This window comes from Pseudorca crassidens, chromosome 10 (genome assembly GCF_039906515.1).
Source record: "Pseudorca crassidens isolate mPseCra1 chromosome 10, mPseCra1.hap1, whole genome shotgun sequence".
Classification (NCBI taxonomy): Eukaryota; Metazoa; Chordata; class Mammalia; order Artiodactyla; family Delphinidae; genus Pseudorca; species Pseudorca crassidens.
In genome coordinates, this window is record NC_090305.1 from 39678189 (window position 1) to 39705664 (window position 27476).

The following is a 27476-nucleotide window of genomic DNA, read 5'->3' on the forward strand; positions in this document are numbered from 1 at the left end:
GTGTGTGTGTATATATATATATATATATAGAGAGAGAGAGAGAGAGAGAGAGAGAGAGAGAGAGGGAGAGAATGGAATTTTAAATTTCTCTTACAGGAGAAATAATTGTGTACAAACAGAAGCAGCAGCCAAGTAGCTCTGCTCGTGCTCCGCCCACACCCGCCCAGCTCTCTCTCTCCTCCTTCTCAGAGGGGTCTTCCCAGGCTGCCCCACTGAAAACTACAGCCCTGGCCTCCACCGCACTCTATCCCTCTTCTCAGCTTTATTTTTCTTATTAGCACTCTTCTCACCAACTAGCACACTATGCATTTTACATATTGTCTCCTTTTATTGCTCTTTCCCCTCTAGCCTTCTAGAAAGTCAGTTCCATGAGGCAGGGGATTTTGTCTGTTTTGTTCACTGCTCAACCCCAGTGCTGAGAACAGTGCCTGGAACACAGCAGGTACTCAATAAGTTAGTCAAACGAATGAATAATTATGATAAAAATATACCTCTATTTTACATTATTTCCAATTATATGAAAAATACCTCTACTTGTTTCTCAAACAATTGCTTAGAATAACATAAGATAAACTACTATTCCAGAAATTATATAAAATTACTCAGTCTGTATCCTACTGATGCCATGACTAGAAAAAAAGCAGCAAGAGATACAAAACCAGAACCAAAGTATATAAAGAATGTCCCAGAAAATGTTTCTTTCTTGATTCTCAGCATTTATATGCACTGGAATAAAGACCAAATTCTTCTCATATATTCACCTACATTCACTGTCACTCAAGCTCTTGGTCTGGTGTGAACAAAGCAAAATGTAATGAAATGAAGAAGAGGAGAAAAAGGGAAATTCTCATCTTGCTAGCAATTTCACACATACCACAAAATCGTACATAGTACTTGATGGTGCCTGTCCTGACGCAGCTAAATGGAACCAGACTGTTTGTGAAAGGTCCAAGGACAGTGTGGGTGGTGGCGTGGGGTGGAGGGGAGGTAGCTTACACCACAAGCAGTAAGCGTTCTGTAGAATACAAAAATGGGTGAGCCCTGGCAAGAACGTTTTAAAGAAAGAAAATAATAGAAAAATCCTGGTGGAGAAGGCTGAGAATGACTGGCTGTTGGAAAAGCCCCTCCCTGATGCCACCAGTAAAAATAAGAATGAAGAGGAAAAAATGAATGAGAAAAGGAGGAAAAAAGTAAAAAGACAGGAAAGAAAAAAAAAAGACAGGAAAGAGCACAGATGAAAAGGAGAGAGCGAGCAAAGGGAAAAAAAGAGATGAAAATAAAGAAGCAAGATGAGTAAAAAGATAGGAAAAGCAGTAATGACGCAATCTGGAGAAGCAGAGAAAAGCGTGAAAATGAGGAAAGGAAAGAGAAAAGTCAGGGTCCCAGAGGCCCGGGATGAAGAGTGGAGGGGCAGCAGCCGGGAGGGCACCCTCCCAGGCCAGGTCCCAGCCGCCTTGCCCTTTCCAGCAAGCTGTCCAGGGGGAGGCATGATGTCATCAAGAGATGGTCAGGAGAGGCTTCGGCGGGGGTGGACACACCGACCTTCTCATCACTGGCCAACTGCAGAGCCAGGACTGACTCCAGCTTATTCACAGCACTCTGGTGCGCCTTCTGTTAGCATCAAGGCCGTGGAGATGCCTATATATATATGTTTTTTTTTAAATCTAGGCTAAAAAAAATCACTTGGATTCATCAGACAGAATGGCCAAAATTGTTTATTCAGGACTGCCTATAAAATAAGTGAGATTATTTTTAAAATATGAAAACAAAAACACCCTCAATCTTACCAGGCCACTTAAAGCCAAAGGAAATGTAGAGGTTCTAGGATTAAAGTTGTGACTACTGTATATACCCAGAAGCAATGTAAATAGACACTCCAGGCTCCAATCTGTCCCCAGAGGTAGGAGGGTCACATTCTTGTTTAGAGTGGGAGGGCTGTGCTCAGCAGAAAGGACTACGTGCTTGTTTACATGTCAAAGAACAATGCACACTGCAGAACAGTGGTGTGGAAAGTTTAGCCACTGTCAGCGGAAACTCAAGCCCAAATCTCTGTTTTACATCTAAGTCAATCTTCTTACACACCTGACTCTCAAGGGTTAAAAGCAACCAAAGCCTCTGTAGAGTTGAACCAATCAGTGTTTCTCTTGATGACATCATGCCTCCAACTGGACAGCTTGCTGGAAAGGGTGAGGCGTGTGGGACCTGGCCTGGAAGGGTGCCCTCCTGGCTGCTGCTCCTTCCCTACTCATGGGGAGATTCAAGGGCCAAGGGTCCCCGCAGCTACCACTTCAGATGAAACCAGGACATTCCCCAAATCCCTGGCCAGAGATCACTCTCAGCTTGCACAAAATGCATATGAAGCATGCCCCTGCACTTCACTCATTTCTCACTAGTTTAATATTGATGAAAGCCAATTACAAAACATCACTTAAGCCTTTAGCCAAGTTCTAAATGACTCAAATGTTTATGCTAAGTAGACAAGCGCCTTCTGTGGTTTTCTCTTTCCTAAGCTTCAATCCCATTCAAAGGCAGGTACATGAGAGACTTATCTGACCCCTTAGACTTGTTATATATTCAAACCACTATCTGATCAGGAGGTTATCTCTGTTCTTCTTGCGAGGTGTTTATTTCAGATGTGGACCGCTGCTGCCGTGTGTGTGTGTGTGTGTGTGTGTGTGTGTGTGTGTGTGTGTGTGTGTGTGTGTGCGCGCGCGCGCGCGCGCGCCTGCGGGTGCATTGTGCAGCGCAGGAGACTGATTCAGGAGCACACAGCTGAAACGCTGCAGACACTGCCAACACTGTGGAAGGAGAACAGGTTTCTTCCTTAGAGTTGGAAGTGGGAAAGGCTTCGAGTTAAATGATGAAATTCTCCTGCCTCCCAGCACCCATGCCTTCTGGTTCATCTGCAAATGAAGATTAATTTACAATTTACATGCAAGAGCCATGCTGACTGCTCCAGCACACAGCTATCTATGGTTGTTTAGAGTCGATAGAAACCGTGCTAGAAATGTCCGTATCATTCAGGGTCCCTGCAGGAAAAAGAAGGCACATTCCAACTGGGGAACTGAAGGAGCTTGATAAAGGGATTATTTATACAGGTTTGCCTAGGGGACGGAGAGTAACAAGGGATGGGAGCTAGTCACAGCCAGGAGCCCCAGACCAGGAGGGTCCAGGGGAGGGGCTGGTTACCAGAACGCAGAGAGAGCAGCTCCTGGGAAAGGATCTCTCACAAGACCGATGGTCTTCAGCAGAGCAGCAGAGGGACCCAGCCAATCCAAAATTTCCTTGGCCTAGTGATGCAGTCCACATAGGTCGGCCTCCTGGGGCACACAGGCAGGTAGAGAGGGTAGGGAATGCACTGAAGGCAGAAGGAAGATGCCCTGCACAGTGTCTAACAATTGGAGAATAGCTTAAAGAACAACAAACTAACTAACCTTATGATATAACCAGGGACAGAATACTATGCTTTTTAGAATGAGGATCTGAATCCAGATCTTACTAACACTGCCGCGGTATGGAGCCATTAGGTAAGAAAAGCAAATTATAAATCAGCAAATGTACTGAGACCCCAAATTTGGATATACATCAAACGTTAACAGAGGTTAACTATGTAGAGAGATGTAGGTGATTATCAACTACACTCCTTATCTATATATTTTAAAGTTTTATTTAAGCTTCTCAGTTTAACTTCTATGATGTCCACGGGATCATTAAGACAAAGAGGGCGCTGACTTGACTGCAGAACATGATAAGTATCTACTGAAGCTGGGATTTAGAGCTCCTCTTAGGCTGAGCACTTTTAAAAGTAAGCTGTTCCTTCTTTGTTACCAGAAATTTAACAGAAAATACGGAGAATACAAGTGTCACTAGTGGATACTGTCTCAGAGGTTTCCCTTAACCAGGCTAACTTTTAAAAGTCCTTGGTTCAGGGCAATCGACAAGGGCCGAGTTAACACCTATCAGGAACAGGCTGTATGTGGACAAAGTGACCATCCACTGCGCATATTCCCCAACTATACATCATTATCCCAAACACCCAGCCAATCAAGTGGCCACTGTTACCCCGGATACAGAAGGTACATCGGAACAATAAACAGTAGAGAGGCTGCAGGTTGCTCTCTAACCTCTCCTCTCTCAGGGAGCCAGGCAGAAAGGCTCATTAATTTCTCAAAGAACAATGGTGTGGGGCCGGGCGGGGGCGCCTGCCCTACTTTGCCAGGTGGGGCAGGCTCTTCCGTCTTGGGTGGGGCAGACTAGTACAGGAGGTTACGGGCTGAAGGGCTTGAACTCCACCACTGGACCATCCACCCCAAAGCTCTGCCTTTTTAACGGTCTGAAGACACTCCACGCCCCAGTTCTCTTTCTCCAAAGCTGCAGGCACAATAATAATATTAATATCTACCATTCACTCAATATTCTATGCATACTAGGCACTGTGCTGGGCAGTGAAACACATATCTAATTGGTAAAAACACCTCTGAAACACAGATTTGACCACCTCTGTTTCACAGATAAAGATAACACCGAGGCTTCCTGGGGCCTCACACATGAAGGTGGAGGCGATGGAGCTGGGGCTCCAAGCGGGATCTGCTGACTTGGGAGAGGAGCCCCGCGTGCTACCCTGCACTGCCTTCCAGGAGCAGCCTGGCTAGCCTGCACGCAACTCCATCTGTGCTGGGATCGCAGCTGCCTGGGCCCGGAGCCTTCCTCTTCCTCACAGGCCCCACGGTGAACAGCTGAGCTGGTCCACAGCTGCTTCACAGCAGCCTTCCCTACCTCCTGGGGATCTAACAACGACAAAGAAAAAAATCGTGAAGCACAAGATACAGGCAAAGCAGCCTTCAGGCACGGGTCAGGGTAGTGGCGAGCAGCCGTTAACTAATGCCCGCTTCTAGACAAGTCTGCCCAAGCCCTGCGTTTAGGGCCAACTAGTGGGGGAAACACTCCTGAAGTTTCTCTTTAGACAGAGATAGCCACAAAAACCAAGTATAACATGACTCAAAAACAATGTTGAAGGGTTACGCATAAAGGGCCCTGTTAATGTTTACTATGCAAGCAAAGATTGATCTTCTGAATTCTTTCCAATAAGACCTCAATTGCCTTTACTTTTTTCAAATTTAAAATGCAACAGTGCTTCTGGTGGTTAGCCACACTACAGCCTGGGCCAGGACACCTAGACCTCGAACAGTCCCTGGGTTCATTGGATCCACCTGCAATCTCTACCCGCAAAGGAAATATCAGCATATAAACCTCCTCTCATTAAGATGTCAGGTGACCACTGATATATTAGCCCAAACAGCCAACTTCAATTAAGCTGGGCTGTGCCTCGGTGATTGTTTCTTTTCCAGGAGGAAATGGTGGAGCCCATAACACTGCCTGGAAATGCTGCATGCCAACAGGGCCTGGATATCCCGTGAAGAATCACCCAGCGACTTCTTGGGGTGGAGGATACGCTCAGGGTAGAGCAATAAAGAAGATTATGGTTAGATTGGTAAAGCTGTCTTCCAGCCCATTTGGAGGATTCTGAGATACTGCCTTGATATCAAATCAAATACTCACTTCTCAGCCTCATGTTCAAGGTCCTCTCACTGTCTGGTCTCAATTTCACTTTCTACCATTATTTCTTACTCTCCCTGTACAAACTCTACACTCTGTAGAAACCAAACGACCTAAGCTTTCTCAGCTCCACGCCCTTGCTCATGCTTTTCTCTCCACCTCAATGCCCTTTCTTCATCCTATGGTTTCAATCTGGTTCTAACCAAAACACTTGGTTCTTTAATTCCATGTCCAATGCCACTTCTCTGTGATCTTTCCTAAAGCCTCTTTCCACCCTCTCGTACCCCTCGCCTCTGCCCACCCCACCCCCACTGATGTTTTTCTCTATTGGTCTCTCCTGCCATTTCAGAGAATATTGCATTTATCTTACTCTTAAGCTGCCTTATCCTATACTTGACTGTAAATTAGTAAAACTCCATTTTGAAAAACAAAGGTACAGCACACTTTCCTACAAACACCTACTCTCCTGTGTGTAATCTTCTGGCCCCAGGCGCTCTTGAACACAAACTGATTTTCCTTAAGTGGCCTGGCATCTAGTACAGGCTCACCAAATTCTGGTTTACTAAATAGTGCAGACCTTCTCTGGCACAGGATCTTCCTGTCCCTGACTAAACAGAGTCCTAAACCTTATCATATCTGGAGATGAGTGCTGGAGGAATTGGCCCCGCCCTGTTCCCACATTGGGAATGGGATTAGCTTTGGTTTACATAACTTTTGCAGCTGCAATCCGGATGGGCTGGGTAGGGCATTTAGTCTACAGAGTGTTCAAATGGACATGCCAGCTGCAGTGGTCCCCTCCTCTTCAAGTGCTAAACTCATCTCTTGAAAATGTTCCGGGGAGACAGATCCACCCTGCTTCAAAGTCAGCTTCCTCCTAGCAAGAAGCTTTCAAGGGTAGTACTTGAACATTCCCTGCGTGTTTACCCATCTTTGAGAGACACATTCTTCTGCCCAGGAAGACATGTCACAGGTCACTGAAAAATATTTGGGCACATATTTCTAACTATTCTATAACAATGGCTATGAAAGGAACCTGGGCCTCAGACTCCAAATGTTTTCTCCTCACTAATCTCTCTTTGTTTCCTGAACCACCTAGCCCTCTGCCCGGCCAACCCAGGAATGTGGAATGGGCAGAACGCTTCTGTGGGGAGATCATTCGGTCTTCCTGGGAAACACAGTAAGAATAATCACGAGCAGCGGGAAACAGAAAATCCCCCTTCTGATCCCCTTTCAGCAGCTTCTCCCAAAGCCCCCTCCCCGCAACTCAGGATCTTCCCTCTTCCTCCTGAAAACTCATAGGAAGCACTCTAGCTCTTCTGAAGCATCTTCAGGGTGAGCCTGGCTCCCTCAGTGGGGCGGATGGGATCCAAATATTTCCAAATACCTTATCATTTCTAGGAACCGCCTCTCCCTCAGTCCTGCTCTGCTGGGCCTCCACCCTCCAGATTAACCATGAGTGGACCTGTCCTCTGCCACACAGGCAGGAAGACCCCTGACCTGGCTCCCCAGCACCTGCCTCCCTCCCAGTTGTCAGAAACACTCTGGCTGAAGTGCGAAGGAAGCAGGGCAGCCCTGGCCCACATCCTGGCCTGGGCGTCAGCACCCAGGGGAGCACGGGGGGCTCAGCCAGCCCAGCTCTCCGAGACGTCACGCGGCCTTACCTCATCCCACTCGGAGGCAAAGGAGGGAGACTTCTCCAGCCTCTTCTTCCCGATGCTGCAGTTGGACAGGGACTCGCTCCGGCTCCCCATCGTAGCGTCCTCCGTGGGTGAGCAGGTCAGGAGATCAGAGTCAGACTTGGACAAGCTGCGGCTGAGTTTGAGCTCAGCTTTGGGTCTGCCGGTGGGAGGGGCTCGGCTTCTGGCCCCGCTCCGGTCGCCTTCTTCCTCGGCACCCCAAGGGTGTGGAGATGCGGTGCGCGTCGAAGTTTCAGGGTGCGTTTGGCTGTGGGCGGGAGGCAGGCTGGCCGGATAGCCCACTCTCTTACTCTGGTCCGGCATGCGGGGCGCGGAGGCTCCAGACGCGCGCCCGCCCGTCTCCTCCAGCTGCATGCCTGCCTCGGGGCGGGCACCCTGTGCGGGGGACCCTTCTTGATGGCTCTGGCCAGGGGCTGGGAGCAGCTGGAAAGGGTCCTGCCCGGCCTCACACACTGGGGAGGAGCCGTGGAGGAGACCTGAGAACTGCTCCGGGACCTGCCCGTCCTGCCCCTCTGCAGAGTCCTGGCTCCGGCTGCCGCTGCTCCGCCTGTGGTCTTGGAGTGGACGGAGAGACAGAGAAATAACAAAATTAAACACGGCAAAAACCAACAAAGTTCCACTGCAGCAAGCGCACGGCCAAGCAGAGGAATTCAAAAGCAGAGGAAAAGAGAGAGAAGATGGATCGGCTGGGGAGAGGGCAGAGGGAGAGAAGGGGAGAGAGGAAGGCAGAAAACAGTTTCATATTGTTCTTAATGTCCAATTTGTACCCAAAGTCAGAGCATTTATGAAATTCCAAACACTGGCCTGATTAATGCTATCTGGCAGCCTTCCTTGTTGTTAGATTTCTGTTAACATTAACGACCAGACCTTGCTATATATGGCGACAAGAGGTGCTAACTATATCCCACAGAAAGGACACAAGTGAGGAGAGAGTGAGTGAACACGGAGCAAAAGTGAGAGAGAGAGAGCACGCGCGTGCGAAAGAGAGCAAGCAAGCACAAGCAAGCGAGACTCACTCCTGGAACATCTGATACATTTCCATAAAGGCCAAAGTGTTATTTAGAGCCACCCGCCCCCACCCCCCCCCCTTCCTCTGGCAAGCAGCAACAGAGGGAAAAAAATGGAAGTCATAATCCACAACCTGCAACTTCTGGAATTCCTTAACTGAAAGTACAAAACAAACCAGCAGAGAAATAACTGCTTCCTTCCTCAGAGGGGGGCGATTCAGAGTTCCACGCCTCATCCTTCCTTCCTCAGGGAGCACAGACTTTTCTACTTTTTTTTTTCTCTCTTTCTTTTTCTTTTCTTTTCTTTCCTTTCTTTTTTTTTTTTTTTTTTTTTTTTGAGAATGTACACATCTCACTCCTTCCAAAGCCTCCCAGCTGCTCCTATTTGTTTAAGTTTAACCTTAGTTGATCCACTGAAATCAAAATGGTCTGATTTGTCAATGTCAAGAGACATGTGCAGTTCTCCTGAGATGGCCCTAACATCCCAGAAACCTGACACTACCGGCTCGTGAGGCCAACTACTACTGTACACTCCCCCGAGGTATCAAATACCTCTGCCCTGAGGTAGCATAAATAATTGATCAAATCAGAGTCCAATATCAGTATCACACTGGGACACCCAAGGGGCTCTCCCTGCATGAACTTAGAGCCATTAGAGATTTTAACCCACATCAGCAGGGCAGATGACAACCCTGTGTCCAGTACTAGTTCACATTCCACAGCTAATATTCAACTCTACTTTCTTTGTGAGTGGAATCTACGGTATATACACCAAATGATTCCCTAGTCTGCCCCAAGCTCTCCAAACTGTTCATGAGAGCAGAGAATCTTGGAATCCAAAGGGTCAAGTTCAACTATTTTTACAGATGAGAAATCTAAGGCCTCAGGCCTTCTGTGGTTTGTCCGGAGTGGTGGGGGAGAAGGCTCTAACCTAGGCATCTGAGCACCTGGCTCTGGTCCTGCTGTTCTACTCTCTTGCTGTGTGGCCTTGGCAGTGATCACATCTTGCTGGGCTTCAGTATCTAAAATAAATAGGTTGGCTGCATGGTCCTTAAAAATCCCTTTTACGTTCTGATAGTGATGAGAAGCCAAGTCTCCAGCGTACTGTGATGGCACACTTCCCCTTGGGGTGCTGCAGAGCCCCGCCGGATGTCTGTCCCGGGGCTGCCTGCAGAGCACCCTCCCTCCCTCATCATGGCCTGCAGCCCCAAGGCAGTCAGGTGAGGAGGGGCACGCTTCATAACCATGACACTTTGCTGCCCAAGCATGATGCCAGGGTCCTACAATGCTGGCTCTTCCAGGGCAGCGTTTCAGGAAGGTGCCCAACAACCAGCTCCCTGCATGAGCCCACTGCCCTGAGGTCTGGGCAGGGATATGGTTCCACGCACCCCATCCTCTCAAGAACAGTTTGGTCTCCACAGTCGGCTCAGCTTTTGGCAACTCTGCAGAGGCTGCTGAGGGGGCAGCCAAGTCCACTTTATGGCTCTGATTACTTATCCACAGGAGCCCAGAAGTATGAACTTTGGCATCTCCTTCCTCTATACTTGACTGCTTCAGGACTTTCACACCCCGAACTCACTCATCCCACACCCCATAGGTCAAGTCCAGAGCACTGAACAAGCACTGAACATCCTGAATCACGTCTCTAGGGAAGAAGATGTGCTGAGTACGTAAGAGTTCCACACAGCTTCACTCAGGCCTCAGGAAGCCCTGACTTCCAGGCTATGAACACCACGTATGACAACTGACAGCATGCAAGAAGTGCCCTGTGGGGCTGCACAGTGGGACCACATGACCATCTAATGGTGGTTCGGGACAGCAGGACTTCCTAGGAGAGGTTGATGGGGAGAGTTAACCAGGGTGTGAAATTCGCCACCTCCAGGACTATAATCTGATGGCTGACTTCCTCCAGATTCTGGCCCAAGGTGCAGTGTCCCCCTGACTGCCTCTGAACTCGAAAGAGAGCGCTGATAACAGGAGCACAGGCTTCTCTTCCTTTCCACCAGCTTCTAGCTCCTTATTTAACAATTTTTTTGAGGAGATGGGAGTCCAACAACAAAAGAAAAACACCAGTCCAGAACTGGGAGTGAGCCAGGCTCACACTGCCTGGGTGGACCTTGGAACCCAGGCCACAGGGAATGTTCTGACTGCTGCTGAGGGAGCCAACAATGAAGGCCCTGTCCAACAGCCACGCATTCATGCGAGTCATCAATGGAGAAAGAGGGACAGATGCCAAGAGCTCAGTACCAGACAGATGCTGGAGGAAGGAAGTGGGCAGAAAGAAGGAACTTATGGAACTTATGGAAGGAGGAAATATGTGAAGAGCAAGAATTTCCGAGGGTCATAATCCCATTAGAGAAACCACAATCCACCAGAGTAGAAGAAATCATGGAAAGGGATGCTCATAATGAGACAACTTACCCAGGCAATTCCCTAGGAAAGACACCTTGGTATTTAAAAAGCTTGTCAAGATCTAAGAACCTCAGGATCTCAACAAGCTGGTGTTCTCTTTCCCATAAAAAACTATATCCAAGGCTAAGCTAGATTTCCTGGCAAATCAATGAGTGGGAAAAGATCTACTCAATGGTCCCTTCCTTCTGTAAAGTCAGGATAATATTAGGTCTCTTAGGGACAAGGTGTTAGCAATATAATGTACTGATCAAAAGCTAGATTCCCCACCCACCCACCCAAAGCCAGATCTTGAGCAAATTACTTTTCTGTGCCTGGTATTGTCATCGATAATTTTGGGATCTTAATAGTACTTATTTCATAAGCTTGTTATGAGAATTAAATTATATATGTGAAGCATTTAGGACCATGCCTGGCACATGCCAGCTCTCAAGAGATGGTAACAACTGTTATTCTCCACACAGGGTCCATAACAACATATTCTGCTCACAGATGAGACCAACTACTTCTCTGTTCCTCACAGATTTGTCACAAGGATCGTCAGCGACAGTGTACGTGACAAGTACCAACATCCATTGCCTTCATCATCCTTATAACTCTCGACAGCAGAAGGAGGGGACAGAAGGTAATACAGTGAGAATGCTGAAGTGAGAAACTGAGATAGGCCCCAGAATTGTCACTGTGACCACCCATTCCCACAATCCGCATGTGCACAATGTCTGTCTTCAGGGGGCACCTGAAGATATAAAGATGAAGACAAGGACTCTGCTCCACGAGCTTACTAGCTATTGGAAGAGACCAGCATATAAAGAAATGACTAGAATGCAAGGCAAAGATTAATAGATGCTTTAAGTATAAACCAAATGCACTGTGCAGTGAGCAGAAAGGAGAGTGTGATAACTTTGAACCAGGAGGCTTCTCAGAAGAGGTAGATTTTTGAGCTGGGTATTGAAGGAGAAGAAAGGCCTTGACAGGCTTAAAGAGAAGTGGAAATATTTTAGAAAAATCAGTGACAGGAACCTTGTGCCCAGGGGCTCGTGGACTCGCAGGCTCGCAGAAGAGAACCCTCAGGCCCGAGGTCTTCCTTCAACTGAGAATCACTATGCTCCCACCCTGGGAACTCCACAGCTTTTCCAACCCTCCTCCTATGCTGCCCCCAGCACTCCTCACAACCTGCCCTTCTAGGAGAGAAACTAAGAGGGAACAGGACACGGGGAGGGCTGTGTCCTTACTCTCCCCATACATCAAGGCCAGCTGCTCCACTGAATACTAGGACACCCCAGTATGCTAATTCCCAGTCCCTTCGACTTTCCATTTTTATTCATTCTGGGTGCGCATTTTTCTTTTACCCTGTGACCTGCTGAAGCAAGGGGTCTTCTATGCTGCATTTTAATTACTATCATGATCCATGGGGATTCTCAAGGGCTTCTGAATGATAACATTTTAACATTTACACATTATCAGTCACCTCTGCCCATTTAAATGAGGGCTGAAAAATGCAGCTCATGTGAGGACTTGCGACGTTAAATCAATCCTCAGGCTCCGAGGAGAAGGCTGGGATACTCCAGTTTCCTGGGCTGTTCTGTTTTCTTTGTTCCCTTAGGATTGGAACCTTCCAAATGCTTAGTCACTGCGGTGATCATCAGAAACTGTGTGTGCCCAGGGAACTCCCAAGTCCATGGCTGCTTTTGGAGGGTCACCGTGCTTTCCTCAGAAAGAAGGCACCGAGTATGTTATGGAGACATTTGCTGGAGATCGTGATCTGATAAGACAAATAGACTGAGAGTCCTTTCTGGTCCAGGACAACCAGAGAAATAGAAGAAGATCTGGACCGGGATTCAAGAGGTCCAAGTTGGAGCCCCAGCCCTGTGACTTTTCCTCTCTGGGTCTCTTTCAAAAAATGAACGGCTGGGATGCATTCTCTAGGGCTTTGAGATTTAGTACGGTTTGAATCTGTGATTAGATGACCTAAGTTCCCTTCCAGCTTTGTGACATTAAAACATGAATAGTAGCAGGGCTTCAGGGGAAATGATTTAACCTCATGGTTAAACAGGCTTTGGATTCGGCCACGCTAGAGCTTAAGGGCCAGCTCTAATGCCTAACTTTTTCTTCCTCATCTTAAACAGGGATAAAAATAGCCTCTACTCGGAAGATTTGTCTTGAGCTATTCAATGACCTAATCAGTGTAACTGAACTCAGCATGCAGCTGGCCCATAAGACGCGTTCAGTTAACATAAGCTGCCATCATTATCATCATTTTTTATTTACAACCATTTCCAAACTGCTCTTCAAGCTAACACTGAACAGTCTCGTTTCCTTTCTCCCGACTCTACAAAGGAGACAGGGTTCTTCTAAGTGGCCCTATGAACCAGGCAAAATGAAACTCAAATGCCAGGGAAGGTCCAGCCGTCTTGCAAGTTTGGTTCAGGGTGATGTGTAACAGCACGGTGGAGGATGCTCAGGTCAGGAACCACCTCCACCCACGGCAGCACCCACGGGCACAGCCCAGCTTTGGGACTCAGGACTGTTCTACCTGGACTTGGTCCTGATTAACTGACAGCTCCCCTATTTCCCTAAACTCTTCCTAAAGAGTCTGTTCACTGCCTGCTGTTGGACCCCCTGGCCCCTCAGACTCCCCTATTCAATATTACCAGCTCTGCCTGGATCAGTTTCCAACCGGCCATAATATTTAACCGTGCCCGATTTAATAGCACACTTGCCATCTCTGTTTCCCTTGATCTTCTGCCAGTTCCAACACTAGGTATTCACAACCATTTGCTTTCTCTTCTCCAGTTGCTGGAATGTTGAGCCCTGCTGAATACTCAAGAAACAACTGACTGAGTCCTCTACCAATGTATTTAACTCAGCTGTCTTCCATTAGCTACCAAGTATTAGGTACTAGTTCTTCTGTGCCGGACACTGTGCTAAGCATGTCCTTTTTTAATAGTCACAGCAACCGTGAGGGAAGAATTTGTAACCCTACTTTACCTGTCGAAACTGAGGCTTAAAGAGGTTAAATGGCTTCCTCAAGGCCTCCAGCCAAGAAGTGGTAGACAGGAATTCAAACGTGAGTCTGACTGCCAGGCTCAGCCGACCTTTTATTCACCTTTTGAAAACTATGACATCCCCGTAAGATCAATTTCTCGCCTCTGCCACTCTTTTCTAATCGTCATCTTTCCCATAGCACCTATACTCTTGGAGGATAATCGCACCAATTTCCTGAGAAGGTCTAGGTCAAACTTCCTGAACTATTTTCAACATGATGTCAAAATCTGGGGATAATTTCATCTCTTCCCAATTGCCTCAAGAGAAGTACCTCCCCATCTAGGATTTACCAATGGTCAATTGTCCAATTTTTCTAGTCTTTGTCCTTCTAGCTCTTTCTGTATCATTTGAAACTGTTTACCAGTTGTCCCCAGTACACACTCTCTCATGGGATTTTTTTTAGATTGGCTCACAGCCACCTAGAATACAGACTACATTTCTCATCTTTGTGGCTAGGTGCAGCCATGTGACCAAGCTCTGGTCAATGGGTTTTATAAGTGAGAATGGTATGTGCAACTTTTGAGAGCTGTCTTTAAAGTACTCTTCTTCTCTCCTTTCCTCTGGCCTGTGCTGATAGCTTGAACTTGAATAGTCATCCTGACCTATGAGACGGCAGAAGGAGACCGGGTCCTTGACCATCATGAGCTGCCATACTAGCCCTGGACTCCTTACTTCTGGACTTCTATCTTGTTTAAACCACAGTGATTTGGGGGTTTTTGGAAGTTCCGTGATGGCTTCTAAGACACTGCATTATCCTGGTTATCTTCCCATGTTTTTCCTTTATTTTCCTCTAAAAGTAAGTTCTATTCTTGACCTCTTCAATCTCTCTAGTCTTTCCCTCAGCAATTTTCTCTTATGTTATCCATCACCTCAATGTGGATGATTCATGAATCTGTATTTCTAATCCTTACATCTCTCTTGAACATCAGACCCACATTTCCAAGTGCTTATCGAGTATTTTTAGCTGGATATTCTGGTACCTGAAACATCTCAAACTTAACCTGTCCAAAATTGAACTTAATGTACTTCCTCAAATGCGCCCCTCCTTCAATTCCCTATTCTGTTAGTTGCACGATATTTCCCCAAATAACCAGGCTCAAAACCTTAGAATCATCCTCAATACTCTCTCCTCCTCTTTCATCCATATTTGGTTGTAAGATCCTGTTAATGCTACATCTTCAAAACCTCTGCTATCCATATTCTCCTTCCTATCACTTTCTATTATCCCCCTAGTTTGGGCTCTAATTTCCTTCAAGAGATTTCTTGAAGTCTCTTGACTTCAGGGTATTCCTGACTCCAGTCTCTCCCAAGTGCAATCTAAATTCTACAATTATACAAACAGTCAGCCCTCCATATCCATGGGTTCTGCATCTGTGGATTCAACCAATCACATATTGAAAATATTCAGAAAAAAAATTTCCAGAAAGTTCCAAAAAGCAAAACTTGAATTTACCATGTGCCAGCAACTATCGTACTTATATAGCATTTACATTGTATTAGGTATTAGAAGTAATCTAGAGATGATTTAAAGTATCCAGGAGGATACAGGTAGGTTATATATGAAAACTGTGTCATTTTATATAAGGGACTTGAGGGTCTGAGGATTTTGGTATCTAGGGGGTGGGGGGGTACCCTGGAACAAATCCCCTGAGGATACCAAGTGACGACTGTACTTAAAGTGTGCCTTCTATCCTGTCACCTCATTCAAAAAGCTTCAACAATACTTCATGGTCTTTGGAATAAAGACTGCCATTTGAGATCCTGTATTCTACGACTAGTCCTTTGTTCGAGCCAAACTGGATTATTTTCCATTCTCCAAACATGCTATCATCTCCTGTCATCTTCCTGTTATTTATGCCACTCCCTCTGTCTGGAAGGCCCTCTCCTTCCTCCTTATTTCTGCCAATCAAGTACAATTCTCTGTTTTGGGGTTCAGCTCAAATGCACTTCTTTCATAAAGCCATCCCTGATCTCTTACACTGACACAATTTATTCCTCTTTGAACTCTGAAATTACTTTTATACCACTTTACATGAATTTAACATATTCTGCCCTTTTATGATTATTTTACATATGTCTCATGTATACATATTGTATATAATGGCTGTTGATACATTTGGTGAAAGAAAATATAGATGCATAGCTGACAAAGTTCTAACTTGTTCCATAATGGAAAGAAAAGTAAACTATTCCAACTCAGAAATATAAATTGATAAGAGCAAGACAGTTATATAGTAGGGCTCCTCTAATGCAAGGGGGGAGAGAAGAGGAAGCTGCTGAAGATGAGGCTTAATTGTTAAACTCTCTCATTTACATTTTTTGCCTTTGGGAAAAGCATCCAAATTTACAGCTTGGAATCTACCAAGAATATCTAGCCTGGACTTCCCGGCAAAGATGGTGGACTGAATACAGGTACTTATTTAAATCTTCTTCCCAAAGTCTTACTAAACTAATAGTAAAAGTGGGCCTCCTACTATAAGATGTGCAAATGAAAGTACCCCCAAGAAAACTCAATCCCAAGTTGCCAAAGGGAAAAGCCAAAATTCACACTATAGAATTCCCCGAAGGCTCAGAAATTGGCAGCCCTTTGGATGTGGGAGTAGAGGGAGAAGCTAAAATAATATTTTCCTCCCCTCCAAGAAGACTGAGGTCTTCATACTCGTGCACAAACTTCACGTGGACCTAAATGCACAGCTCTCGGGAATACTGATTTAACTGCATCTTAAAACCTCCGAAGTGTAGCTTGTGCCAAAGAGTCCACATGTATCACTGTGTTCAGATAATCATGCATCACTGTCCTAAGTTAAGTAACCACTTCACCTGGACCTAAGCACTATTAGTGGATGCTGCAGAAAAGCACCACAGAGAACAATGACTTTTAGAGCTCCTGGCTACTTTCCTATTTGCTAGCAAACCTGTAAAGTTGTCCACTGTTTCTCTGGGCAGTAGCAGGCCCCCAATGTCCAGTGGGCAAAGAGTTAAACACTATAGAGAAATAAGTGATACACAAAACACTGCTCTGCTATGCTAGTCCTGTATAAAGATTTCAGAAGACTTCTTCTACATTGGAAACAATTGAAATAACAGAGGAATATCTAGTCGGATAAAACTGTCATAAAATCTGGGCCTAGTGCCTTCGTGGGGGAAGGGAGATGGGCTTTCTACTTCATGGATCTATTAAAGCTTTCTCCTTCTGGGAAGATTTTTCACTGTGAAGGTTTGTCCTGCATGGCGCAAGATGCTTAGGATTCCTGGTCACTGGGCACTGAATGCCAGTAGTAACCCCTCCTCAGCTAGTCACTGTGATGGACCAATAATTCACCCAGGCAATTCATCCCAGGAGGATGGTAGAAACTTCTAACTAACCAAATAAAAAAAATTATTCTTATAAATTCTTTCTATTTATTTTTAAAATCTCTGCATTTATGGTTTTATATTTCTTATATTATTCCTACATGTTGTATTTCCCTTTTCTTGATCAGAAATATCGAGATATTTTAAAAAACAGACAAGTTTTCATTGCAATATTCAAGTCTATTGCTTTTTTCATTTTTTAATTTCATTCTTTGTTTTCCTTGTTTTCTTTCTGTGTTTAACTGAGGTGTACCTGCATACCATAAAGTAGGTGATGTGTACTATCTGCTTTTATCTTTATTAATTCCTCTCTGATACTTTCTTTTGGTTAAGTTTTAGTCTTTCTTATTTTTTAACAAATGAATTTAAGGATAAAAACTTTCCTCTGAGTGCCACTTTGGTCAAATATTATCGGTATTTATACAAAGTATTTCTACTACCATTAGTTTCTAAGTAGAAAAGTGGAAAGGAAAAAGATAGGCAACTCATAGACTAAATATATAATACTAATCAACAAGATAAGGTGCTCAATTTCACTAGATCAGGCAAATGCCAAATTCTAAAGTCACTTTTTTTGCTTACCATGGTAAAGAGCATTAAAACGTGATAATATTCCATGTTAGTAAAGGTATAGGGAAAAGAGCATGCTCGTTCACCATTAAGGAAGGGCCATGTGGCTCCACCAATTAGATCTAGACATGTACCTACACTTTGACCTGCTAATTCTACTTTCTATCAATGTCTTTTAGAGAAATGCTCGTATAAGCATGTAAGAATGTCTGTATGGAATGTCCACAGCCGCATAAATTATAACAGAAATAATACTGAAGACAACATAAACATACATCAGCTAGAGAATAGAAAAATGAGTTATGGGATATTTAACAAAAATTTTAAAAGAATAAGGTAGATTTTAGGACTGTGACAAAACTGTATTTATGATCTATGAACAAGGTAAATTGTAAAAAAAAAAAGTTTGCATAACAGTTTGTAAAATATGATCCTATTTTAGGTTAAAAACAAACAAAATCTCACATGGTCATTTTTATATTAAGATAGCAAAGGGCCTGAAGCATACAGCATACTTTCAAACTATGGCCACCAATGGCAACTGTGGGTAGCAGAGAATCTGAGCATTTTGTGTGCATTCACTTTTCTATTATTTGAAATTTTTCTTTCCAGTGAACTAAAATGAATGTAACTTTAAAATGTAATTTTTAAAAAATCTCCTATCCCAGCCCTCACATTGTAGTTTCCTCAATTATAAAGGAGGAGCTGAAAGCTCTGGTAGTCTCATTAACACGGCCTTTTTGAAAACTGATGAATTAATTCATAAAAGCTGCCTAAGATAATGACATTAGTGGAAAAGCAGGCAAAATTTAATATGTACTAACATGCGACATCATCAGGTGACTTGCCTCACTTTTACCAATCCTAACAGGCATTTCTTCCAGGCTACTGAGAAATTGGCAGAGCCTATTTTCATATTTAATGTCTCAACTCCTTTGTCTGAAAGCTCTTTGAGTGATCTAAGCAGCTAGCCTGGAGGCAGGCACACCTCCCATGCTGTGGTTCAATTAAATCTGTTTCCCCTACTGCCCACTCTCAACAGTTAGCCCAATGCTGCAGAGCTGGAAGAAACCAAAGCAAAGGAGGATGAGATGTGAGGTCAGAAATCCTCCTTGGTAGTTCTCTCCTTAACCTGGAGATTTCTTAACCTGAGGATAGAAGGGCACTTGGCCCCATTTATGAAGTTCATCTGGGAAAGTTTCCCCTTTCATTCCTTTCAAAGGCTGAGCCAGCTATCTTGTAGGGGTTCCAGATCAAGCCTTTGAAAGAAAGAATTAGAATCTCACTCCTCCACGATACTAAAGATTCTTCCCTCACTAAGAACCACTTTCAAACAGAGCATTAAATTAACTGAGAACTTGTTCTTCAACGGTTAATTTCAGTATGATTTATTACTAAACAACTAGAGTAGGCATCAATGCTCCACTCCACTCTCTTTAAAGCTTTAATTAAAAATCCACCAACATGAGTGGAAGACTTAATACAGTTAAGATATCAGTTCTTCCCAAACTGCTATAGAGACTCAACACAAAATTCCAAGAAAAACCCCAGCAGGACTTTTTGTAGAAATCAATAAGCTGATTCTAAAATTTTGTCTGGAAAGATAAAAGAACTAGAATACCTAAAACAATTCTGAAAAAGAGTATAACAAAGTAGCAAAGGCAATTCCATGGAGAAAGGACAGTCTTTCCAACAAATAGTGCTAAAACAATTGGACATTCATGTGCAAAAAAATATATCGCTACCCATACCACACACCATATAAAAAAGTTAACTCAAAATGAATCATAGATCTAAATGTATACCTAAAGCTATAAAATTTATAGAAAAAATATAGGAAAAAATATTCGTGACCTTATCTATGAAAAACAAAGGATTAATTGAGCTTCATCAAAATTAAGAAACTCTGCTCTTCAAAAGACACTGTTAAGGGAATAAACAGACAAATCACAGACTAGGAGAAAATAATATATCTGATAAAGAACTTATATCCAAAATATATAAAGAATCTTTACAACTCAATAATAATAAACAACCCAATTTTTTTGATGAGCAAAAGATGTTGAAATGGCAACTTCAGTAGATGCAAGGATGGCAAAGAATCACATTAATAGACGCTCCACATCATTAGTCATTAGGGAAATGCAAATTAAATCCAGAATGAAATATCACTACACACCTATTAGAATGGCTAAAATTTTAAAATACTGACAATATTAAGTGCTGGGGAACACACACAGCAATTGTAATCCTGACGGGAATGCAAAATGGTAGAACCATTCTGGAAAATGGTTTCACAGTTTCTTATAAAGTTAAGCATGTAAGACCCAGCAATTTCATTTCTTGCATTTACCCAAGAGAAATGAAACCTATGTTCACACAAAAACCTGTATGTAAATGTTTATAGTAGCTTTATTTGCAATTGCCAAAAACTGTAAATGGCCCAAATGGCCCTCAACTAGAAAATGGATAAACTGTGGTATGTCCATACAATGGAATACTACTTAGAAATGAAAAGGAACAAATACAAATTACTAATACATGCAACAAGTATGAGCCTCAAATGAATTATGCTAAGTGAAAGGGACCAGACTCAAAAGGGTACTGGAAAATTGTGATTCATAGGAAATATATATATATATTTGGCCATTCGGATGACCAAAATATATTTCTCAGATACACCTGGTCTTCATCCATAGTTCCTGGCTTACAGTTCCCAAAACCCAAGGAATTTTCTGATTGATAAGCTGTTAATGAAGGTGACTTTTGGTTAGTTGGTTGGTTAATTGGTTTTTGGCTGTGCTGTGCAGCTTGTGGGATCTTGGTTCCCCAACCAGGGACTGAACCCACGCCACAGCAGTGAAAGTCCTAACCACTGGACAGCCAGGGAATTCCCTGAAGGTGACTTTTGGATACCACCCCAGGGTGGGGGCTGGTTGCCAGGAGAACCAACCATGTGATTAGAGGGTTGGAACTTTCGGTCCCATCCCGATTTCCCAGGGAAGGGAGAGGGGGTTTGAGGTTGAATCAATGCCATTAGCAGATGATTTAGTCAATCATGACTGTGCAATGAAGTCTCCATAAAAACCAAAAAAGACAGCTTTTTGGTCCCTTTTTTTCCCCAAGGGCTTCCACATGGGGGAAACCAGAACACTTTTGCATGCCACCATGCCAGGCCCCAAGCTCCAGGAGTACAGAAGCTCTGTTCGGGACCTCGCCCTATGTATCTCTACATGTGGCTGTTGATTTGTATCCTTTAATATCCTTTTAAAATAAATCGGTAATCTAGTGAAGTAAATGGGTTTTCCTGAGTTCTGTGAGGCATTCTAGCAAATCAATTGAACCTGAGAAGAGGGTCGTGGGAACCTCTGATTTATAGCTAGTCAGAAAATAATATATCTGATAAACAACTTATATCCAGGTTCAAGTCCAGGTAACAACCTGGACTTGCAACTGGCATCCTAAGTTGGAGGGAGTCACTGGAGCCTCCATTTTGTAGCCAGTTGGTCAGAAGCACAGATGTTAACCTGGGCTTGTGATCAGCATCTGAAGTGGAGGGCGGTCTTGTGGGACTGAGCCCTTTACCTGTGGAATCTGATTCTATCCCCAGGTAGATAGTGTCAGAATTAAGTTGAATTCTCATACACCCCACTGACGTATACACACACACACACACACACACACACACACTGGAACTGGGTCTGGGAACCCTTTTCAGTTACGTACTATATGATTCCATTTATACGACATTCTGGAAAAGGCAAAATCATTGCGACAGACATTGGCGCAGTGACTGCCCAGGGTAAGGGAGGGGGGCAGGACTGACAACAAAGGTACACAGGAGAATCTTTTGGTGATGAAACTGTTCCGTATCTTGATTGTGGCGGCAGTCAAACGACTGTATGTACCAAAACTCACAGAACTGTACACAAAAAGGGTAAATTTTACTGTTTCTAAATCATAACTTTTTTTAAAAGCTCCAAATGGAAACCATTAAAACAAATCAAAACAACTACCATGAAAATAACCACAAAATTTCTGCATTTAAGGAGGAGAAACCTTTTACACAGGACCATTAAAAATAAGGTCTGCAGTGTCAGACACATCTGCACACATTCTCTTAGCCACTCCTACCCTGACAGGCCTCATAAAGGGTACTTCAAAAGACACCACTGCATCCCCCAGTCTTACCTGAACCATGGGCTGTCAGAGGACTGAAGGAAGCAGTAATAATACCCCGTGAAGGACCTGGGACCTGCAAGCGATAGAGAGCTGCGAGAGGCTGCAGGAGTTCCTTCAAACTGCAAGGGGAATTGCACTGCCCCTTCTTGTTCTTCCTTAGGAGACAGAGGTTGTCCCAAATGCTCCAGCGGTGCACACTCACCCCTGTCGGGACCACATTTACCCTGCCTGGCTGGTTCTCAGTCCTGCAGCCCTCACCCCTCGCAGAGGAAACTGAATTTTGCAGAGGCGATGAAAGTAGGCCAAGGCGACAGAGCACTCCAGTTACCGGGTGGCAGCCAATCACGGGCCCCTCCCCAGAAGTGTCTCAGTCTGAGGTCAGGACTCAAAGCAGAGTCTGTGCCGGCAGCCTGAACCCAAGGGGAATGACTTGTTGGGCTTGTTTTTCCACCACATTAACTTGAGGGTTTGTGATTTGAGACCCCAAATCAATCTCTGCCACAATGCTGGCAGCCTCCCCTCCCACGGCACTCACCTAGTCTGACCCAACCTTTTCCTTGCTTCGCACGCTGAAAGGTGACAAGACCACTCCAGCCCAAGGTATTGAAAATGAAAGGCCATAATACACCCACTGCCCAGACTGCCCTGAAACCCAACTTCCCCAGCCCAAGGAACACCATCATCTCCCTCCGCCCAGGATCACAAACTTTAAAAATCCTTTCAGGACTTCCCTGGTGGCGCAGTGGTTAAGAATCTGCCTGCCAACGCAGGGGACACGGGTTCCAGCCCTGGTCTGGGAAGATCCCACGTGCCGCGGAGCAACCAAGCCCGTGCGCCACAACTACTGAGCCTGTGCTCCAGAGCCCACGAGCCACAACTACTGAAGCCCACGCACCTAGAGCCCGTGCTCCGCAACAAGAGAAGCCACTGCAATGAGAAGCCCGTGTGCAGCAACGAAGACCCAACGCAGCCATAAATAAATAAATAAGTTAATTTAAAAAAAAAATCCTTTCAGAGTTGTTTCTGCCAGGAGCAGGGGTGGGGGCTCTACCTTTTGTCTTTCCGTCCACGGATGCCAGCTTCTTTGTCTCTGCTGTCAGCAGTAGCTCATAAGGATGCTCGTCCTCCTCCCTGGCTGCGCTCCCCTGAATCCAGGGTCTCACGGTCAAGACCTAAGAGAAACAAACACCACGGTCCTTCTCAGGTGGGGGGCTAACACCCAGACAGGTTATGTCAAACAAATTTGAGATTACTGGCTCCTTTTTCATCAGAGGGGAAGAGAAGGTAAATACATCAAGTGTCACAGGGAATCAAAATGCTTTCCTGGCTACACACCTGGACCTCAAATCTCAATGGCCTTGGATTAAAATATTCCCCTTTCCTTCCCTCATTTCATCCTTCAAAATGCCATAAAATCCAAGATCCTCCCCTCCCCTGCCTCTTCCCTCTTCAGTGTTCTGCAGGATCTTTCTGTGGGTAACACCTCCCAAGCGGTTTTTAGCCACCATGCATCATAAGGCCTACTTTCTTCATGCTTCTTTCCTAATATGCTCACACAGTACCCCAAGGCTGGGATCCTTCCCCTCTTCTCAAGAGGGAATCAGCATGACTTCTGACTGACCCTGACTGACTGATATTTACTAGGAACAAAGCATTCTGTAAATCCTTCTCTATTTTTGTAAGCCCTTCCTCATAGGCCCTGTGGGTTATAGACGAGGATTTCCCCAAAGCTGGCTTCCTACCACACCTATGAAAATGCAATTTTAAATCAATTCCACCAATCTCTGTTCTGAAAAGAGGCAAGTGGATGGGCAGTAGGAATTTCAGTGGAGAAAAAGCAGCTCTGTCTCCTGAGAAATCCCTAACCCAGGCAGCCAAGTGTCTCTGATGAAATGACTGACCAGAGCTGGCCCCTACACCTGCCAACTGGCTTGAGTCAGCTGGGGGCCTGGTGGCCACAGCCAGTCACGGTACCAGAGGGGCCAGGCATCTCGAACCAAGCCAGAAACACCACGATCAGTGCTACAGTCACACTGAGAGAGAGAATGGAGATACCTGCTTTAGAGGATAATTCTAGCTCATCTCTCCTAAGAAGCCAATGTGTTTCACAGGCAAATTAAGAATAATCATAGACTGGCAATTAGGAAAGCCAACCAAAGCACAAAATCTCTTCTTGAGCAGTTTGGCTAGAACAAGTAATATATTATGAACGAGGGGGTGAGCGGGGTTCACAAGTCCACCTAACAAACAACAGGACCCTACAAGTGTGGCACTGTGGTGCCACTGAAACCTCCTCCTTCACTGATGTGCCCCACGGCCCACCGGAAACAAAGCAGGTTTGTGATTCAGTAGGATCTTGCTTCTTGGAGGCATAGCTCACAGCGTTACAGCCTAATGAGACAACACAGATTCTAGCAGCCTCAGACTCAGTGAGAGACTGCAGCTCCTGTTTTGTTAACAAGGCTGCCACTCCAAAGGCAGGATGGTGGTCTCTCCAAAATTCTGCTAAGCACAGCAGGAACCTCCACTGACTGAGAGCCACCTGGAAGCTAAAAGCTATTTCATTACAATGAGCTACTTGCCTGTATTACTTATTCCTTTTGCTTCTTCACAGGAACACAATTAAGGGAACAAAGAGGGACCATTAAGCAGTTCAGACAGTGTCAACTTAATACCACAGGCTTTACTGACAGGAATTTGTGTTCTGCAAGTTTACACACCCAGAGCCATCACTTAGGCAGAGCCCTGGAAATCTGATTCTGTGAGTGTTCTGCGCACAGCAAGAGCTCTCACATAGCCCCAGGCAGACTTCTGTGAGAGGTATCTGACAGCCTGGGTGCCCGGCCTATAATACCCTTTCTTCCCAAGCAGGACGGGTCTGATGACTTCCATCTGGAAAATCAGACCCACTGGACCTGTGTTTGCTGCATGCCTGGCTCTTGTGCACAAGTGGAAGCAGGGAACCAGCAAACGGCAGAGCTGGAAGGGACCCGAACCATCACAGTCACAGCTAGAGAGTACCTGGTTCCAGCTCGTTCCTTTTGCAGGTGACAAAACCCGGTTACACAGAGAGCTCCCAGCAGAGCCAGGGCCATAAAATTCACTCCCCTTGATTCTGGATCAAGCTGGCCTCATTTTTTTTCTGGAAAGTGTGGTTTCTCCACCCAATTCAGAATCCTCTCCCTCCTTCAGATGTCTAATGAGTGTCCCCTGCTCATACCCACACAACTCGTAGGGTGATCTTTTCCTCTTGGTCCTGGCCTCTGCCAGCTATGGGATTAAAATCTCACCAAAAAAGCAATAAACTGCTTTTCTTCAAGTCTTCCTAGCTCCCACTCAAGAAGCCCTGTGTCATAGTGAATATGGCAATAACTGATTCACAACAAAGGATTCTGCTCTTTACTAAATTACTCCTTAATCTTTTTCCCCTTTCTTCCAGGGCTTGCAATAAATCAAACCAAAAAAAAAAAAGTATTCTCTGCTACATGGAAAGCAACACTTTTGCTGCAGAGAAAAGCGACTACCAGTTACCACCCAACTGTGACCAATGGAATGGCCAGTTGGGGTGTGGGCAGCTTTCTGGGAAGAGATACCACAGCAGCTGCAACTTCCCATGAACATTTAGCACATCTGAGCATAGAGAAGGCACCGGTCAGTCCGATGCAGTTGGCAGCCCCTTTGGTGGGGCAAAAACAGCTAACTAGCTTGTGTGTGTGCACACGCATATGTGAATATGTTTAATTTTTTTTAAGACAGTTTCATGATCTGGTCATTACTCTGATCAGCTCTCCTGGAGTCAGTATACTCAGCTTCTCTTAAAGGCTTTTAAGGGCCATCTGACAATGAGAAGCCTCAAGAACAGTAAACGAACACTGGGTCAGATTGCTCGCCTGCTAGGATATGAATGAGGTTTAGGGTATTAAAGCTTTGAGAGTATAAGAAATGAAGATGGTGAAGAATACAGTCCAAAAAAAAAAGTCTATTTCTGGAGAAGACTTATCCACTCAGACTATAGCAAACAGAATCTGTCTTGATCATTAAAAGGATAATAACCCAGAGCACATCACCTCTATATTTATGTACTTATAATCATCACTTAGGAAGCAAAGCCAGGGTTCTCAGGGTCTTCCAAATACTGACTATGGTTGCCCAACTGATCCAGGATTCCAGGCTATTCGGAGGCGAGTCCTAGAAGATGTAGCTCAGACACAGTCTCCAATCCAGGAGAGTAATAGGGATATTTCTCCCCCTACTTTTTTTTTTTTTTTTTTTGCGGTACGCAGGCCCCTCACTGCTGTGGCCTCTCCTGTTGCGGAGCACAGTCTCCAGACGCACAGGCTCAGTGGCCATGGCTGATGGGCCCAGCCACTCTGCGGCATGTGGGATCCTCCCGGACCGGGGCACGACCCCGTGTCCCCTGCATCGGCAGGCGGACTCTCAACCACTGTGCCACCAGGGAAGCCCTCCCCCTACTTTTTGATACAGTATTATTGCCAAACTGTATGCCCTAGAAAGTCCTGGGAGAAAAGAAAGTGCTGGTTATCCAATAGTTCTTTAGGAGCCTTGCCCTTACCCTTGGGCACCAGAAAATTTAATCCAAGTCCTTGTTAAAGAGGTGGTATAGGGCATTTACACAGACCCAGCCCCAACTGAATACGCTCTATATTACTAGGTTTCTCCTTGTAAAAAGGGAGTAATAAAGCAAACCTCTATATAAAAACGTGTAGGGGTTTACTACATGCGCTTGTATCTGCTGGCAATGTATTATTACCCTAGAGCCTGTAATTCTAGAGACCCCTTAGTTGAGTCATGATAGTAAGTATTTTGTAATTAAGGGATAGGAAGAAATAAGGACAGAATTTGTACCTAGCACAGAAATCATCCCTATCTCCAACACTGACTTTACATTCTAAAAAGGGCTTCCTTGTATTTATACATTTTGTCAAACTGATGTCATCCTTCTGGTTGCATATGTTTATATTAAATAAAAGAACCTGTCTCACTGGATGGTCCATGGCAGTAAAAAAAACTTAACTCCGACTTCTGGGGACAAAGTAATGAGACTTAATTGACTAGTTTATGTTAGCTGGTTTTTAAGTTAAAGAACAATAGGGCATTGAATGAGCTACAAAAAACTATTGAAATTATACAATATTTTGAATAAACACTCAATAAATATATTCTCTGAATGGCAGGAAGTGTTAAAGGAGCATTGTGAAGATGAAAGGTTAAGGAAAACATGATTTTCTTCATATACCTAAGTGAGAAGGTTGAACCATTTGCCCCAGGATAACATTTCTTTTTTGAAAAGGTGAACTATTCTTTTCAAATTACCTCCTTTGATTTCCCCTGCCCCCATGACTCTTATTTCTCTTCTAGTTGAGTTTTCATGACATTTTCCATGTCTGTCCTGGTGCAGATTCTTCATATGAAATGAAGAGGGAAATTGCAAAAACAGAAATAAGACCTTTTGGGTCACAAGCATCAAAGCTTGCTAATCTGACCCAGTCTAGAGAACAGTGATTAGGGGGATACTCCACACTTTGTATCAAAAGACAACACAGGTACAAGAGCCAAAAGTGAGACTCTTTAGCCTAATGGAGCCAGGAAAATGTGCATGTTTGGCTTCCCATGTGGCACGGCTGATCAATAATTG

General features: G+C 44.7%; 1 protein-coding gene across 11 annotated transcripts in view; it reads right to left on the reverse strand.

The window, feature by feature from the left end:
• ANKS1A (ankyrin repeat and sterile alpha motif domain containing 1A) overlaps positions 1–27476 on the reverse strand; it is a 188735-nt gene that overhangs the window by 68173 nt on the left and 93086 nt on the right. For 9 of the 11 annotated variants that reach the window (XM_067753230.1, XM_067753229.1, XM_067753236.1 and 6 more), the window contains 2 exons: positions 22872–22992; positions 7218–7807 (listed from right to left, as the gene is read on the reverse strand). In XM_067753230.1, coding sequence (XP_067609331.1) covers positions 7218–7807; positions 22872–22992 — 711 coding nt within the window. Of the gene's footprint in view, positions 1–7217; positions 7808–8020; positions 8280–21829; positions 21845–22871; positions 22993–27476 lie in introns of those variants that run through there. The other 2 variants (XM_067753238.1, XM_067753237.1) reach the window with 2 other exon arrangements.